The 16,773-nt window shown below is 46.9% G+C and overlaps 1 protein-coding gene across 1 annotated transcript in view; it reads left to right on the top strand.

The window, feature by feature from the left end:
• Positions 1–16,773, top strand: part of Col4a1 (collagen type IV alpha 1 chain) — a 115,427-nt gene that overhangs the window by 39,463 nt on the left and 59,191 nt on the right. Inside the window, exon 2 of the mRNA XM_052162167.1 lies at positions 6,742–6,801. Coding sequence (XP_052018127.1) covers positions 6,742–6,801 — 60 coding nt within the window. The remainder of the gene's footprint in view (positions 1–6,741; positions 6,802–16,773) is intronic.

Below are 16,773 nucleotides of genomic sequence, written 5' to 3'. Positions count from 1 at the left end.
AGACATAGGGCTGGGGAGGAGGGAAAGGACACCTGGAGGAGGGGGAGAGGAGAAGGAGGGCAGGAACAAGCTTGGTCATCATCTCCAAGATGGAGGAGATAGCTGTCCTCCATCTCTTCATACCTGGATGTGTAAATTTGCTCTCTCTTCAAGGACAACTGGGAAATCTTCATGGCTAGACTTGTGTTGATGGTCTTTGTGAGGTCAATGGCTGTAGTATTGGAAGGGGGAGAGGAAGTGCTCTGACCTCGTAGACCAGTGAGAACAGATGAGGGACGAGGCAGGTAGGCCGCCATGAGGAGCATAGTGAGGATGAGCTAGTTCTGTCTGAAAGTAGGGACTCGCTGAGCCCACCTCACTGTCCCTGGCTGGTGACTCAGCGTCATGGGAAGCATCTCTCTAGGTCATCTCCGCCATGGGTCCCCATGAGCATACACACCAACGCATCACGAATGTGGCTATCCAATGGCCACTGTCACATGACTGCTAATTATAGCCCCATCTGTCTGCAGCTGGAGAAAGACTTAATACTCTGGAGACGAGGCACTGGGCTTCATTATGTGTTCCCTCTGGGGTGTCCTCTTCCCCAGCAAGAACATTTGATGCCCGCCCCCATCCAGTGGGAGGGAGGAAAAGCAGTGAAAATGAGTCACCAGAGTTGCATGATGGGAGGAAAAGAGGACAAGAAGTGTGGTCACATGTCGGTAGGACTCGAAGCCAAGCCGACACCCTCGCCTCCGCAGCCTGTGGTGTTGGTGGGAGCCCACATGGGTTCTGCAACTCGGTCTCAAATGAGAAGCAGATGGGTCATGGACCTCTCAGGCTAAGCCTTAGTCATATTATTGGGAGTGCAGGGAAGGAGGAGAGAGGAGCGGAACATTAGAAATTCAACTGGCTTGCTAATTTTTAATTGTATGTTTTGCCAAGAATGTATCAACACTTTCAGTTGTTTTCAAACTGGAGCAGAGTTATTTTGTAAGTTTACAGGGTAGTAATGGTTGTTCTGTGTCTGTGTTCCATTATCAGATATTTTACGAAACTAAATTCTCCTTTCAGTTGAATGAAGATAAAGAAGGGTTTTCGCATCTCCCGGGGAGTGTTTTCTGTCTTAAAGAAGCAAAACAAAGTTATAAAATAATGATATAAGTGCAGGTGGTGGCAGGTGATGGCAGCCCCTTAGACTGCGGGGACAATCTTTTACCTTTAAAGCAACCAGGCTTGTTTTTGGAAGTTCAAAAATGCTGTCCAAAAAGTCAGTTTTTGGTTTGCTTTTGGGGCAGAGAGTTTTGGTTTGTTTTGGGGTTTGTTTGGTCTGGGCCTCACATGGGCTTAGCACACACCAATGACCTACCCTCCTGCTCCCTTTACTTTTTAATTTGAGACAGGGTCTCCCTAAATTGTTCAGATTGACCTTGAGCTGTCGACCCAGGCAGACTCTAAATGTGGAATCCCTCTGCCTCAGCCTCCCAATTAACTGGTACTACAAGTCTGTGACATCAACACTGACTGAAACCTAATCTTTTAAGCAGTTGTTATTTAGGCTATGATATTTGACCCTATATTGTGATCTCTAGTTATATTAATTTTCTAATTCTATACCGTTGAGGAGACATTCTATGGACATTTCCAGTTTTGTACTGGGTTGCACCCCCTGACCATGGCACCCGTAGCACACGAAGGCGCTGCTGGCCATCCTTCCTTCATTGGTGTGTGCTTTCAATTCTGCCCCAGTAGCCCCGACATGCATGTCTCCCTCTTCCCGGATTTCTTCGGTTGGGTAATTATTCCGGAGACCATGAGGAAGTGCCATGGCAGGAAGAGCAGTGGGCTAGCAGCATCCTCTAGGAAAGTATTTTGGCACTTTGCACAGGATAGGGAATGTGGAAACGAATCTGAAAGATAAGCCCTTGAGGCTTTGCAGAGCTCCACATGTCCCTATTTGGAGGGATGGGAAACACATAAAAATTGTTCAAGCGGATGTTTGGTGTCCATCACCATCAGCAGCAAGGGAGTGCCAGACATGCAAGGACATCCTGTGTGCTCCTTCCAAGCCTGACTCTGATAGCACGCATGTCACAGTTAGGGAATCTATAGGGCAGATCACCTCTACCTGGTGGCACAGCAGCTGACACGCACTCTGCCTCACACATGCTTACACGGTGCTCTGACACAGGCATTGTGTCACTGGTCTGTCATGGGGAGTCTGCGGTGATGCCTTCAGTTCAGAGATGACCTGGAAGAGTCTTCATTTCACTGAAGGCCGTTGACCTCTGTCTCTCTCCTCTACCTTCTCTGGCTGGAACACTGTGCACTGTGAAGCTGTCAACCTACCATAGTTTATGCCTTTATGGCCGATGGTTCTGCTTTCCAGGAGCCTTGATGGGAGTGTGGGAGAGAATTTTGCTAATGTAAGTGGTTTTAACCTGTCCCGAGAGCTTTGCAGAGATAGAGAATATAAAAGGTATTTGGTCTGGGGATTACTCCCTAGGACTTTCTGCATTCCTTCAATACTGTGCCTTCTGTTTCTGTTTAAAGTTCCCTCCACTATTGGAACCTTGTGTGTGCCCATGTCTGAAGAGGGCCTGGAGAACATACTTGTTATACTCTTGTTACCATGACCAAATACGTGACAGGAAGCAACTTAAAGAGAAGAAGGGTGTATCCTGGCTCACATTTTGAGTCCATCACGGAGAAAGCACAGTAGCAGGTGGCTCCTTAGTGACAGAGGCGTGCAGGTGGAACACTTTGCTTCACATTTTGATGTAACAGGAAATACAGAGAAAGAAGTTTAGCTGAGTTATCAAGCCTCATTCCCCTCCAACCCCGGTGACCCATTTCCTTCATTACGGCCCTGACTCCTAAAGGCTTCATGCCCTATCAACAACATCACCACCAACTGGAGACCACGTCTTCAAATACTTGAGTCCGAGGGAGATGCCATGTAGACCACCACACAGGGCTTAGGAAACACATTTTTTTTCCTCCTGCTTGCTTCTACATAGAGATCTTTTCCTGCTCCCATTTCTGGCTGCATAGTGGGTCCAGTGGGGGAGTAGGGAACAGGCCTTTCAGAAGAGACTTGGTTTTCATTCAGTTCTCTCCAGTTTTGAAAACTCATTTTTTGTTTGTTTGCTTGTTTGAGCTTGAAAGCCCTCTGTTGTGTTTTCCTCTGTGAAGATGGGTTCTCTCTAGTCTGTGGATAGTCAAGTTCTGTGAGAGAGATTGAGTCTCATATGCTTTGTCCTTTGAGGTTACGCGGCCACATTCCAGGGTCCCAAGTGGGCAGCATTCCTGACCCACTTCCTCCTGCCTGTATCTCATGGGAAGAGAGAACAGGGCTTAGCTAATCCGATTGACCCTAAGAGGGGAAGGGACTGTGCAATTCACAGAATGTTCCAGTTCCTCCCGTTCTAGAATCTGGAACAGATGGGGCTGGGAACTGATGGATGCGGCCCAGTGTGTTCCAGACATGGAGAAGGAGAGCAGGCCTTGTAAACGCCCTCAGATCTGGAGCCAAGGGGGCGCCGCTGGGCTCACAAACTGCATAGTCTTTCCAATTTGCTGAGGGACATCAGGAAGTCATGAAGTTTGTGACACAACCCTTCCCATGTGAAGTCCCCAACAGCCTCAAACCTATGCAAGTCATCAAGCCATGGCAGGTTTCCGTGCATGGAAATGACTGGGAACAAAGGCTCCTGTTTGAATTAGTTATTTCAGAAGTAAATGTCAGACCTGACAGGACAGGGTCTCAGGGTCCTACCTGAATTTGTTTTACCTCTGTGCCCTGGACTGCAGCAGAACAAGCCCCTGTGTTGGAGAGAATTCCAGCAAGGGCCACTTTATGAAAATGGAAATCATTAAGGACTAGAATGGAGACATTTCAGCCTTAATCCTACTTAACAAAGTAAATAAGCATGGCATGATTTGTGGCTGTCATTCTAAAATGTGATGTTTGTTTCCAATCAAGTCATTTACATAAGATGCAAGGCCAACCAGAATAAGACACAGAAAGCATGGTCCCCAACTCTTCTCTCGGTCAGGTTGGTGGTCTTTCGCCTGTGATGTGAGCACCAAGCGCAGAGCGTTTAGACTTCGAGGCCAACCTCACCTATATAATGAGACCCAGCCTCCACTTCCCACCTCCAAACATTTTTCTGTTTATTTTAATTTTCTGAAAAGCAGATCATAATTTAGAAGTTATTAGAATAGTCAACTCTTCTGAATTGCTTTCTGGGGACCTGCACTTGGTAGTAAGATTTCCTGTATACCTAAAAACGAAAAGGATTTCCTATGTCAATAAAGATAGATGTTTCAGCTCTGGTATTAGACATTTTTGTGTCTATGCTGTGGGAGGAGGAGATGCTCTATCTTTTTTGTTCTGGATTCTGTTAAAAATTTCTTAAGACCTGGAGTAGGTCCCAGCCAAGATGCCTACTGGTTACCCACCCGTCCGGGCTTCTGTTCTGTAAGCCGTGGCCTTCACTGTCTCTGCCCAGGATGGGGAATGGGGTGTCTCCTGTGCTTATGGAATCTACTGATGGACATAGCAACAACATTTGGAAATTGATTAGAAGACTTCCTCCAGGGTGAATGGAATTGAGCTTCCTAGATAGCAGGAGCTGCAGACAGAAAATCCCAGCCCCACCACACAGCTGTCTTTAGCTTCTCTTTGGATGTGATATTTCAAAGGAACTGCCCTTGGCTTTCACAGAGGAAACCTGGCAACCCGAGTCTGCTGTTGAGTCTCTGCTAAATGTGGGTGACTGGGAGGCATTTCTCACACAGACCCTGCAGCTCCTGGAGTCTCTTGTCGGGCTGGTTTCTCTGAGTGGAATCAGTGGGGAAAGGGCAAGGCCCTGCAGAATTAGGAAGTGGGTAAACTGCCCTTGCTTCAAAGAAGCAGCCGTAGGGAATGGTGGACACCAACAAGGAGGAGTGCCTGCCACCCTCGGCGGACTTAGAGTTGTCTACCTTCTGGTGTCCATAATTCCAAGGCTGAGACAGACTCAGCAATGGCTGACATGCCACTGGTGCATTAATTAGTAACCCCTCTTTCTTAGTGTGGGCTACCCCACCCAGGTACTTTTGATAAGACAGCTGAAACAGCTCCGTGGTAAGCTCAGGTTGTGGTTAAAGGCACGGGGTGTCTCATGGTACCTTAAATCAGCATTTCATGGGGCCCAGGTAGTCAGAGGTAGGGGCAGCTAAGTCAGCTTAAGTCTGCTGAAGTCCCTCAGAGTTTTTCTCTGTGTGTTCTAGAAGGTTCTTCTTCAGCTCAGGCTAAAGATTTGGCCCTGTGGTGACTGCAACTCACATTCGGAAGCAGGCAGAGCACAGGGAGGCTCCTGACATTCTGTGAGAACACTGGCTGAAATGTCTGGACTGTGAGTCAGAGAGAGAACACATCTGACCACTGGGCTTTACTTGGAGAGTTGTCAAGTGTCCCCATCTACAAAATATAAAATTAAGAACAGCTCACTGTCCTGGAGGCACTCCTTGGGCTCTAACATAAAATAAGTGTCTCCAGATGGGGTTGTTTTGGGCAGAGGATCTCCATGGTGATGCAGCTTCGAGGATGTTGTTAAAACTACCGGCTTCTCGTGAGCCAGAGACCGTTATTAGCACACGTTTATTTTGAAGGAACTGTTACCACCTGAAGCAGTATATGGATCTAAATTTTATTTCCAAGCTGACAATAATAACCTCTAATAAAGCTCACTAAAGGGTTCACCCTGTGTCCTCTCCTCCCTTTTAACACCACACCGCTGTCTATAATGGTTTAAAACTTGGATTCTGCCAAGTGCCTTGTGAAGTGTGTGTGGTGTGTTCATCTCATTCTGTGCTTGTTTTTCTCCTCTTGGCCACTTTACTTACCGGAAGCTGGGTTGGGTCCAGATTTCAATCTTGTCTTAGCATGTTAGCTTAAACCTCTCCATTTTGTGTTCATATCTGAAGGTCTGATATGCTTTTTACATATGATGGTTGCTAGGTTCTTATTGGGCATTTGAAGAGGTTCCTCTCCAACTCTTCCTGATGTTTGTTAGCAGACAACAAATGTGGTTTGTAATAGCTTTCTTTAGATGAATACCCAAGCTTTTGTTTAATTTGGACATTCGGGTATAAAAGTCAGCCCATTCCATGATTCTTTCTCTAGTCTTCTGCAAAGCTTTAAGTCCCTGGAAACACAAGCATAGCCCACAGCCTTGAGCCCTGGTTCTCCTGTGATCTTAGGTCTGAAACCCTTAGGTGTTAAACCCTTACTTACGTCAGAGCTGAACCTTTTGTTTGCCTTGTAACACTGTTCATACAATCCCTAGATGAATCTGTTTCTAACAGACAAAGGACAGACAGTTTTGTAATATGTATCATTGTATCACCAGGGACATCTCTAGGACATGTGTGATTTGGTGTTAATTCACTTCTAGGTTCTGGTTCTGCCAGGCCTTGCAAATGGCGCTCCGGGAGACTTGTCTCATAACTGGATGAAGATGCTGATGGCATAATTGAAATCTTTTTAGTCATTTATTTATTATGGGTAAAGGTGTGTACCTGTACCTCGGCACACGTGTCAGTCAGAGGACAGCTGGCCAGGGTGGGTTTTCTCACTTCATCACGTGAGTCCTTGGGGTTGGTGGGCAGTGCTTTTATCCACAGACCCATCTGACTGGCTCTCAGTTCAAATCTTGACAGTACTTTGGAAGTGATCTCCTGTTTAAATTTTTCTTTCTTTCTTTCTTTCAGGGTGATTGTGGTGGCTCTGGCTGTGGAAAATGTGACTGTCAAGGCGTGAAGGGACAAAAGGTAAGAACACACACTTCGAAATCCTGTCTGAATGCTGCCCCTTCCCCTAGATAGATCACGAGCCTAACTGTACAATCAGCAGCCGGGGGTCAACTTCCTTCCTGTTTTGACAATTTCCCCAGAGCAGCCCAAGGGAGGCAAAGTGTTTAACAGTGTTCTGAGCACCGTCTTCACCATAATAGGAGTTCTCCAGGCATCACCTTAATCAGTGACGCTGAGTGTGGAGTCTAGATAGTCTCCTTGTATTGACTGTAGCAGAGCAAGTGAGCGGGTGCGCCATCTTTTGACTCAATGGTGCTTTTTGGAATTGATGGATAAGCACCAAGTTTGGTGTATTTTCGAAAGAAAAAAAGTTCCTATATGCTTTGAAGGCTTTCTGTTAAAATTAATATTTTTAAGCCAAATTTTCATACTAGATTTGTTTTATAAAAATGAGCAGCACTTGGTTCTCAAATTTAAAATGACAGCTATCTGAACAAGCTCTCTTCCTGCTTATTTAAGAATTGTGGATCCAGGAAAAGATATTTTTCTTGCTTCCTGATGGACCAAACTCACCTTTTATTTTTTTAAAATATGATTTTATTGTTTTACAATTTCATACATAAACATAATGTAGCTTGGTTATATCTGTCCCAAACATTCCTTTCCCATCATCCCTCAGACCACATGATGGAAGTCTTGTATTTGAAGTCAGGAGTCCTAAATGACATGCAAATGTCTTCAATTCCTAAGGACCTTTTTATTTTTATTTTTCCTGATATTTTAAAATGTCCACCCATTCGGATTTGTTGTTCTTAGAAACAGGACGGGAGTAGCGCCTAGCTCAGAGAGAGTAACAGCCACCTAAGTGGGAGAGACGGTCGAAGCCAGAGGGAGGTTTTGATCAGTTTCTGATGCATGCTTTCTGAAGTCCCCAAGGAGCACTGGAGCTGGGCAGTGTTACAGTGCCCAGTCCCTTCTGTAGACACTGGAGGATCTGCGGTGGCTTTGTGTTGTGTCAGGCTGCTCAGCTGCAGGTAGATCTGAATGCTGTCATCAAGCAATCCATACAATGCCCTTCGACTTTCAATGATCACCCTGAGTTGATATTGTCCCCACTTCCTAGCAGTCCCCTTTATAGTCAGATTAGGTAACTGATAGGCTTTACATATAACGACTTTGTGTCCTCCTGGTGGATCTGTGGGAATGCTATCTTAAACTGATAAGGCTTGTGCGCTTGATTAGGGCCTCGGTGGTTTTGCTTGATAAGAATTCCCCCTGTTAGCCCTTGGGATGGTAAAGGCAGCCAGCCCCTGACGTCTGCTTTCTGCATGAAAGTTAAGCCTTTGTGCATTGCTGGAATAGGGCTTAAGGGGCCTTCCTAATCACTTAACCATGCCAGCCTTCATTTATATAAAACTAGAACTGGTCTGGAGCATGATAGAACAGCTTCCTGGGTGAAGGAGGATCAGGGCCACCCTGTGTTCTTACACCAGTCCTTTTTGGATATAGGTCAGAATCTGGTGTTCACACATATGAGGGCAAACATGTTAATTTATGTTCATTCATCACTGGAAACTGCCCATGTCCTGTGGATGAACATTATAATAGCAAAGCTAAGTCTTTCTGCTTTAGTGATTCATGTGAAGGGCCTTCCTGCAGTCCTGGGTGCACAGAGAGTATTAATTAAGCTGTGTGGGTATCTCAAATCTTCATAGAATGCTTTAACCCAGCAGTTACCCAGACCCTTGCCAAAGATCTGGGAGGAAGCACATTACCCTGTCGCTACTTATTACACTGCCTGTGATTCATGACCCCTTTCCACACGCTTGGTCTGTACCACAGAGATAACGTCATCACATAGAGTGCTCCCTCACACTGCTGTCTCTCTGTCTAACGTGCATGTGGTATCAGATCGGAAAGGGTTGGAGATAGGGCCAGTCTGGAAGCGATTCTTCTGTTTCTAGCTTGAAAATCTGGGAAGCATTTTGTGTAGTGTTAGAAGCAAGCGCGCACAGGAAAGCTTTTTCCCTTTGGGGTAGATGACTGGCTTGTGGCTTGACCAGCTGCTGAGCCCCCATAGATGTTTAACAGTTACCCAGATCCCCAGTTGGACTTAATAGATATTTTCACACAGATGGCAGTTGTTGCTCATAGACACTAGAGCTAGGCTTAGGTGTGTTAGAGTAGAAAAGGAAAGGAGGGAGCTTGGTCTTCCATGTCTACACCAACTCACATATGGTGATGAACACTTTTAAAAGCATGTTTCTTTCTTACCATGAAAGAAAACAGTGCAGATTCCATATGTGGTCTTTACAATTTGAGTGTGATTTTTCCCCCCCTGTGGACCTTTTTGTGCATTGAGAAATGTCTTGCATTCTCCCTGGTCTCTACACACTCAGTTTGGGAAGCCCATTGCTCTATTGTGATGACTAGAGATGTCCTTAGATACAGCTAAATATGTCTTGGAGTAGAGAGAGGAAAACAACTGGATTCACCCACTCTTAGCGGCTGCTAGTAGGAGCCCTGATTGGTTTCACTCATAATGGCAGGTTGTTGAACATCTACAAGATCATTGCTGCCCTGTAAATCAATAGTGATCAGAACCTTGTCTGGAGGATCCCCACCCCACCCCCACCCCACCCCCACCCCCAATAGCGCAGCCTGTTCCTCTAGGGTTGTGGGCAGCCCTTCCAGATCTTGTTTTCAGAGAGTCAATGAGGCTGACAGACTATTAGCAAGCAGACCACAGGGAATCATGCTGTGACAGGGAGCTGGACAGGTGAGCCCCGTGTTGCAGTTCTTCCCCCTTGAGATAGGTTGTGATAACCGTAACTAGATTAATAGCATCTAGTCAATCCTAGGAAAGGCTTGTTCCTTCTGTCAAGGGAACTAGTTTGGGGGTATTCCAAGAGATGCAGAGCCCCATCTTCCTCCCAGTAGCAAACACTGGCACCCAGGTGACCTTCAAGGAAATTCACAGCTGTTTAAAAGTCATTGAGCCTTCATTACTTACTGGGCACAGTACCTCCTTGGTTTGTTGTGGTAGCAAATGCAACCTTATCAAATATGTAGTCAGGACCCAAGTCTAAGACCATGGACACTAGTTTCTTCCACCCCATGTGGAAGAGGTACTGTCGCTGTCCCTATATATTCTGCAGGGTCCTTAGAGCTCAGGTGGGCTTGCCTGTCTGTCTACAGGAGTGTGATTGGTTGGCTGGTGTTTGGTTATACCTTTTCTGATTGCACAGAGCATAGGGTTAAATCCCGTGTCAAAAACATGCTAAATAGGAGCGACGCCCTATCTACAAGGGCCGCTTGCTCATCACAGCCCATCCTAAGAAGAGAGGTGGAATTTTCCAGCCTTTCAGATCTAGGTACACACTTTACCCTGCCTGCCCCTCATCCCTGCAGGGCCATGCCTCCTGTCTCAGAACCGGAAATTCTCTGATCCTGAGAGCGTTGAGGCTTACATTCTAGTCATTCTTGGGCTATGCTGTGATGATCACTAAAGATGCCTTAGGCCATAACATCACTGTTAAGATGCAGGACTTTACCCTTTCTGCATCAGAAACACAGACTGCTTTCTTAGTCATCATTAGGTCTAAGGTGACATTCTCTCCCAAGGCAAGGATTGTACTTTTTTGGTATTTTTGGAGAATTCAGTAAACTTCCATTTACAAATGCATTCATTTTGTTGATTTTTTTTTTTTAGATAGAAAATACTTTGGTCACGATTTTATTGTGAAATAAAAATGTATGAACATGATGTTTTTATATATTCCACTTAACATATGGGGGAGTGTCTCTCTCTTTACTCCTTGCCATTTTCTGGGTCTATGTATAATTGCATACATCAAGACACTTAAGGGCAAGGTTATATTTTTATGAGTAGTAGAATATTGCAAATTTATTTTCCATAAATTAAGCTACATCAAGTGTATTATTTAAATGTTAAGAGGTAGCCTATTTCTTCCCAGGAAATAGCTTCTTCTCTGTAGCCACTGAATGCACTCTCGTGAAGGTTCTTTGAGACTTTGAGCCAGTTAACCGATTTGAATGAACAGCAGGTTATTAATAAGAAATAAGTAAGTTTATTAGATACTTTCTCGGAGGAGATACTTCAAAAAGTCTGGATTGGTAGAATCTAGTGTGTTTAAAAAGAAAATCCGTTTTCTTGTTTTCAGCGTATGAGATATGTAAAACCAGACTGTGCCAAAGAAATGGTACTGCTCACTGTAAGATTAGTAAAAGACTTTCTTACTAGGCAAAGGTTCGTGTGTACCCCGAAGGGTCTCTAAGGCCGTCCCTGGCATTTTTGAGCCTGGTGGGATGTCTTGATGTTTGCCAGGGTTCTGAAAAATCTGGAGAGACAGTGAGTGGTATTCTGTCCAGTTTCCCTAAATGTGGTCCTCGGCTGCCTTCGGGATGTCAGCGCACGTCCTTCGGTTTGGGTGGATTGTGAAGGCACCGGTCGGGAAGCAGAAATAAAGCACACAGAGCCCTTTCCCGTCGTCAATTATCCCCAAGGAACCTTCTGGGTGTGGCACAGCTCGCGCTCCCCGCACCTCACACTTGGCAGCAGCAGGCAGGCACTTGTTTGCCGGTCTTGACTCTGGTGTGGGCTCCTTCATCTCACCAGGAGCGGCTTTCATCAAGTCACTCAGGCCAGGTGCTCAGACGAGCGTGCAGCGGAGCTAGTGTGAAACCCCAAATACCACTTAGAAAGCTATAGAAAGCTAACCACACCAGAGTGCGGGCCACGCCCGACAGGGCAGCGGGGCCAGTATTATTTTTCAGAGTTGAGGTATATATGAGGACTATTTGCTTGCTGGCTCAACTCAAGGCGGGTTCACAGGCTGCAGACCAGCCTCACACACTGTGAACTCCTCCGTTCCGACAGAGATGGAGACCAAGAGAGCTGGCAGCTCCCAGGACTCAGACTGAGATGTCGGGCAGCCTGTCAGTCACAGCAGAGCTGGGGTGGGCTGGAGGAAGTGTGGCCTGAGCTTCGAGGCCTTTCTGGGAGCACTAACCACTCACTTCCAGACCACCTCTTATTTTGTTGCTCATTTCCAAAATCATCGCCCCGTGACTTTCAGAAGAACCCGACGCCTGTACCCGGTGTCCCAACTTTCCCAAACACCCAGTGTTCTGCAGCTCACTGCTTTTCCTGTAGTGCATTTCCTTCCAAGTCCTGGCCAGGCTACCCCACCCCCTTCCTTGCCAACAGTCCTTAGTCAGGTCTCACTACAGGGTGTTCCATATGAAATGTTACTGCGTTTCTGAGAAGGCAGGGCTCCTGGCCTCGGTTGTCTGGGCCAAGCATGTTTGTCTGGAGGCTCTGGGGATGCTCTCTTCCCGTTGGTGGGTGACGTGGGCCAGCATACACTCGTCCTTTTCCATGTGTATCTGCTGTCTTGTCATGCCAAGATTTTTTCCAGATGTTCCTATTTCCCATTTCCTCACACTGCACATGAATCATCCTCTGGCTCCCCTGATCGTGAGAATCAGCGTGGATTCTCACAGTCACCTACTTTTGTCTCTCTTTCTTTCTTTTCTTTTTTTTCATAAAATTTTAAAAGGATTTTATAAGAATTGTCAGAATCCCAGGACACGTTCATCGTTTGCCACAGGGAAGCCACTAAGAGGGATCCATGCCCATGTGGGTGTGTCTTAGTCTGCACACTGTGTCCTGTAATGTCTCCTTGGTGTATCAGTGCCCTTTAAGGGACCTCAAGCTGCCTTTGCCACCGCTCACATTCATCTGCCCAGATCCCAACATGAGCTCCACGTGCCCCCTGGCTGTGCGCTTCCAAGGCCTTTAGACCCCGGGCTAACTCTCCACAGCTCTCTGCTTGCAGCTGTTTGGAACATAGCTCCTGTAGCTTGGAACATAGTAAGTGGGTTTGGTTCCCATGTTCAGAAACAGCAGTAGGGAATCTAGTGTCTTGACTCGGGTCCAGAGGCTGGCTCATGGCTCTGGCTGAGAAGTCCATGGCTCTGAATATGATCTATAGCCTAGATCTGTAGCGTTTAGCTTTGATTGGAAGCGGATTTTCCTGGAAGGTTGGCCGTGGGATTCAGTCAGTCCACAGCAGGGCTCCATACTGTGGCTTTCACAGCCTGGCATTTCACATGAGACTACACTGCATTGGTGAGGCAGGCATCCATTGGTAGCTCTTGTCTTCATTATACATGGCCAACATGACAATATTTTCTTTTTGTAGCAGTGAACCCAACGTAACATTGGCTGGCAGGGGAAGAGCTTTTGAAGAGGACTAAAGGAGGTTGCATGTTTTAATTAAAGATTAAAGACTTACCCTAAGCCCTGACAAATGAAAACCTTGCCTCTGGATTTCCCTGTTGTCTGTTGGTTGCTGCCAACAGTACACAGTGTATACTTCCAGGCAACAGTCAGACTGATAATGAAGATGGAGCATGAGTATTGGGGGCTTTGCCCTCAGATGACATCAACAGAATCCCGGGTCCTTGTGAAGTGCTTGGAGTACAGTGGGCCGTTAAACAAAGGGAGAGTCAGAGTTAATGAGAATACCAGACGGCTTGGGGGAAGTGGCCTCTCTTGTTATATTTTTCCCATTTGGCAAACCCAAATTATGGTGTCAAAGACACACCTTGACTCCATGTCCGTGTATAGTTTAGCATACCTCCTGGCTAATTAGACATTGTTTTCATAATGGTAACATGCAATGGTTGTCAACCTTCCTAATGCTGTGACCCTTTGATACAGTCTTTCATGAGGTGGTGACCCCCCAACCATACATTATTCTATTGTTACAGCATAGCCGTAATTGTGCTACTGTTATGAATCATAATATAAATATCTCACCTGCTACTGCTGTGAAAAGGCCGTTTGACCCTCACAGGGCCCCGCCCACCGGTTGAGAACCGTTACTCGGCTTTCTGTTAAAGCCACGCAACTTCTTCCCATGGGGTTCAGGTGAGAGAGGTGGCATTTGAGGCGTGATCTCTAAGGCACTGCAATGAAACCATCCCTTCATTGGGGCATCAAGCCCCTCAGTGGGGTCCCCTGTTCATCCTGCTGATGAACCCATCTGTTAATAGGTAAAGGATACTTTCAGAACTGGCTGCTAGATGGGACTTTCTCATGTATTTCCTGGGATCACAGAGGCTTGTCCAGTGTCCTGCTGTAGAGGTCAGCTTGTGGCCCTGGGTGAGAGATTCATGGCTTTTGAGGTGATGCAAATTCCAGGGTCTAAGCAACCTAGCTCCGGGATGGGTTTGGAAAAGGTTTCCTCTGGAAGCGTGACATGGGGTTACATGGCCCCTGGAAACCCCCTGAGCTAGGTTTCTAAGCAGGCAGTGCTCCATCTCTCTGTGTGGGCTCTCTCTGCTCCAAGGCCCTGGAAGGCTTTGGTGGAGGTTACTCAGGCAGGCACCCCTTACCATATAACCACAGTAGAAGGAGCCGCAATGTGGCAAGCGGGGGCACCTCGCTTCAGCTGAGGAGAACATTGAAAGACCCTCAAAGCAGGGGAGTGCTCACCTGCATTTGCTCTGCACCCCAAGTTTTCCCTTAATGGACAAGGGCACATTTTCAGGTGGGAGCTTGTTTGAAAGCAGGGGTGGCTTGCCCCTCCATCCTGTGGTCCTCTGATCTAATCAGACGCTCATTTTCATGGATGGAAAGAAGGACCCTGCAGACTCTTATCCCTAGACCATGTTCTTACCCAGAATGCCAGGATATCTGCTCCAGAGTCTTTCCTGCTGGCCTGAGGAATCTTATAAACAATCATGATTCATCCCTATGGGAGATTGAGGCTCGCTCTCCACTCTGCCTCCTGCTGATAACAGTTTGGAGCCCCAGGGGGGTTGGTGTCTTGTTCGGAGGTCCTTGGTGGAGACGGCCACACTGTCCATTCCTGGACCACACACAGTGTTGGAAACAGACTGGTGTAGGCTGTGTTCCCTCAGCCTGGATCTGCAGGGCACCCACCTCTGGGCCTCCCTCCTCCCAGCCTCCCTCCTCCTGGCCTCTCTCTTCCTGGCCTTCCCATCCTGCCTTAGAAAGGGGCCACTCACATCTTCTAGAGACAACAAGGGGGCAGTTAATTGAGTATCTTGCCTCTCAGGGCAGAAGCAATATACAGTTGAGGGGACTTCCAGCTGTCATAACATTGTAACCTCTAATTGAGGTTAAAGTAACGTTTTGCTTTTTTCATGGGTTTTCAGTTGTTTGTCTCTGTGGAGGAGCAACGTGCTTTGGGGCCTCGGTGGTGCCAAGGCCTGATGATGAGAGCCGGGCCTGAGGTGACCCTGACCAAGGAGAATTTTGCAGGCTTGTTTTCTGGGCCCCAGATCATCTCTTTACCTTTCTTTGTGAACTTCTCTCATGTTCCTCCCTGGGTTACTAGTCCTTCCCCAGTATTCTCTCCCCATCCTGCTCTGTGTGCTTACAGCACAGGCTTACCCCATCTACGGTGAGCTCCAGACCTGTGAGCCAGAGGTGCAAATCAGTCCTGGGGTGTGAACATCAGACAGGGGGATAAGAGACCCTGATATTTTTACATATAGTATCAGGATGATTTTCTTTGTCTTAGTCTAAGATATTGTTGTAACAAAATACTCCAGACTAAGTGACTTAAAAATGTAACTCTGGAGGCAGGAAGTCTGAGGTCACTGACTCCTTGTCTGATAACGGTCCACTTCCTCACAGACAGGTGTTGTCCTCAGGGTGGGAGAGACCATGAGCCCCCTAGGTTCAGTTGATCCCTTCTTGACCACACCACCTTCCAAAGTCGATCCCCTCCCCTTCTTCACACCACCACCTGGGGGCTAGAACTCAACTCATGAATCCTATGCTCATCAGGAGGCCCACCTGTCCCCTAAGGTGGACGGTGCAGAGCAGCTGTCCATGCAGCTGTTTATGTGGTCCTCCCTGTCCACCACATTCCTTCCCGGTGATGCTCACAGGAGAGACATCTGACTTTGTGTCTTCCAACAGTGCGGAAAACTCCAGCACAGGCCTGTCTTGTGTTTTATCAGCGAGAGCTGGAATGTGGTGACTTGCAGGACACCGAGCTGACTTGAGGTCAGCCATGATGGTGACTTTATAAGTAGTTGTTTCCTCAGGGTCAAATGCTTTTCCAGTGATTGTGTTCTGGGAAAAGGGCCCTGTGATTCAGCAGAATTTAGCAGAGGACCTCCAGCGCTCATTTCTTTTGCAAGCTCTGAAGTACAATGTGTGAGATGCTGATGCCCGTGGGTTTTCTTCCCTTTGGCTCTTGGGAAGCCTGATGAGAGGGCTGTCTTTATTCTGTTTCCTAATCGACTTAGGTCTCCATGTTTTATCTCCCACATATTTTTCCTTGGACACGGGAATTGGCTGCTAAGATTTGAAGGAACTATTTAAATCTAGTCTGACGTCCTCCAATGGCTTTCCGATTGTTGTCCTTCACCAGGAGGCAGTTTGTCAGAGGTTTCTTTGATTTTACTGTTAGGTGAGGACCAGGAACTTGGGAGAAGGGGGCGGGTCCTAGCTCATGAGCATGGCGGCAGCACAGCCACCTCCCTTTCCTAGTGACCCAGGAATCTGCGCGTGTGTATTTTTCATTTGTTTATTCCAGCCTGGAACTGTGCACATGCCTTCTCTAGGGCAGGACTCTCTCAATGGCTCAGATAGAGAAAGGATTGTGGGAGACAGACAGACAGACAGACCGACAGAGATAGATAAATAGGTAGAGATGATAGAGATAGATTGGCAGATAGGTAAATAGGATAGAGAGAGATAGAGATAGAGATAGAGAGACAGACAGTCAGACTTGTAGATAGAGTTATCCAGAGCTGATGCCTAGACAAGGTCTAGACTTTAGACAGCTTGCGGGACCTTATTATTCATTTAGTCCATTGCTTCAAACTGCTTCAAGCAGCTTGAGCCCCCAGTGCAGGTAGGGCTGGGCTGTCTAAGGACATTTGTTTGCACGGTGACAGATGCGCACACACTCAGGGACA

The sequence above is a fragment of the Apodemus sylvaticus genome, chromosome 18, assembly GCF_947179515.1.
Source record: "Apodemus sylvaticus chromosome 18, mApoSyl1.1, whole genome shotgun sequence".
Classification (NCBI taxonomy): Eukaryota; Metazoa; Chordata; class Mammalia; order Rodentia; family Muridae; genus Apodemus; species Apodemus sylvaticus.
The sequence above is the reverse complement of the archived record's forward strand: the minus strand, read 5'-3'. Positions and strand labels throughout refer to the sequence as shown.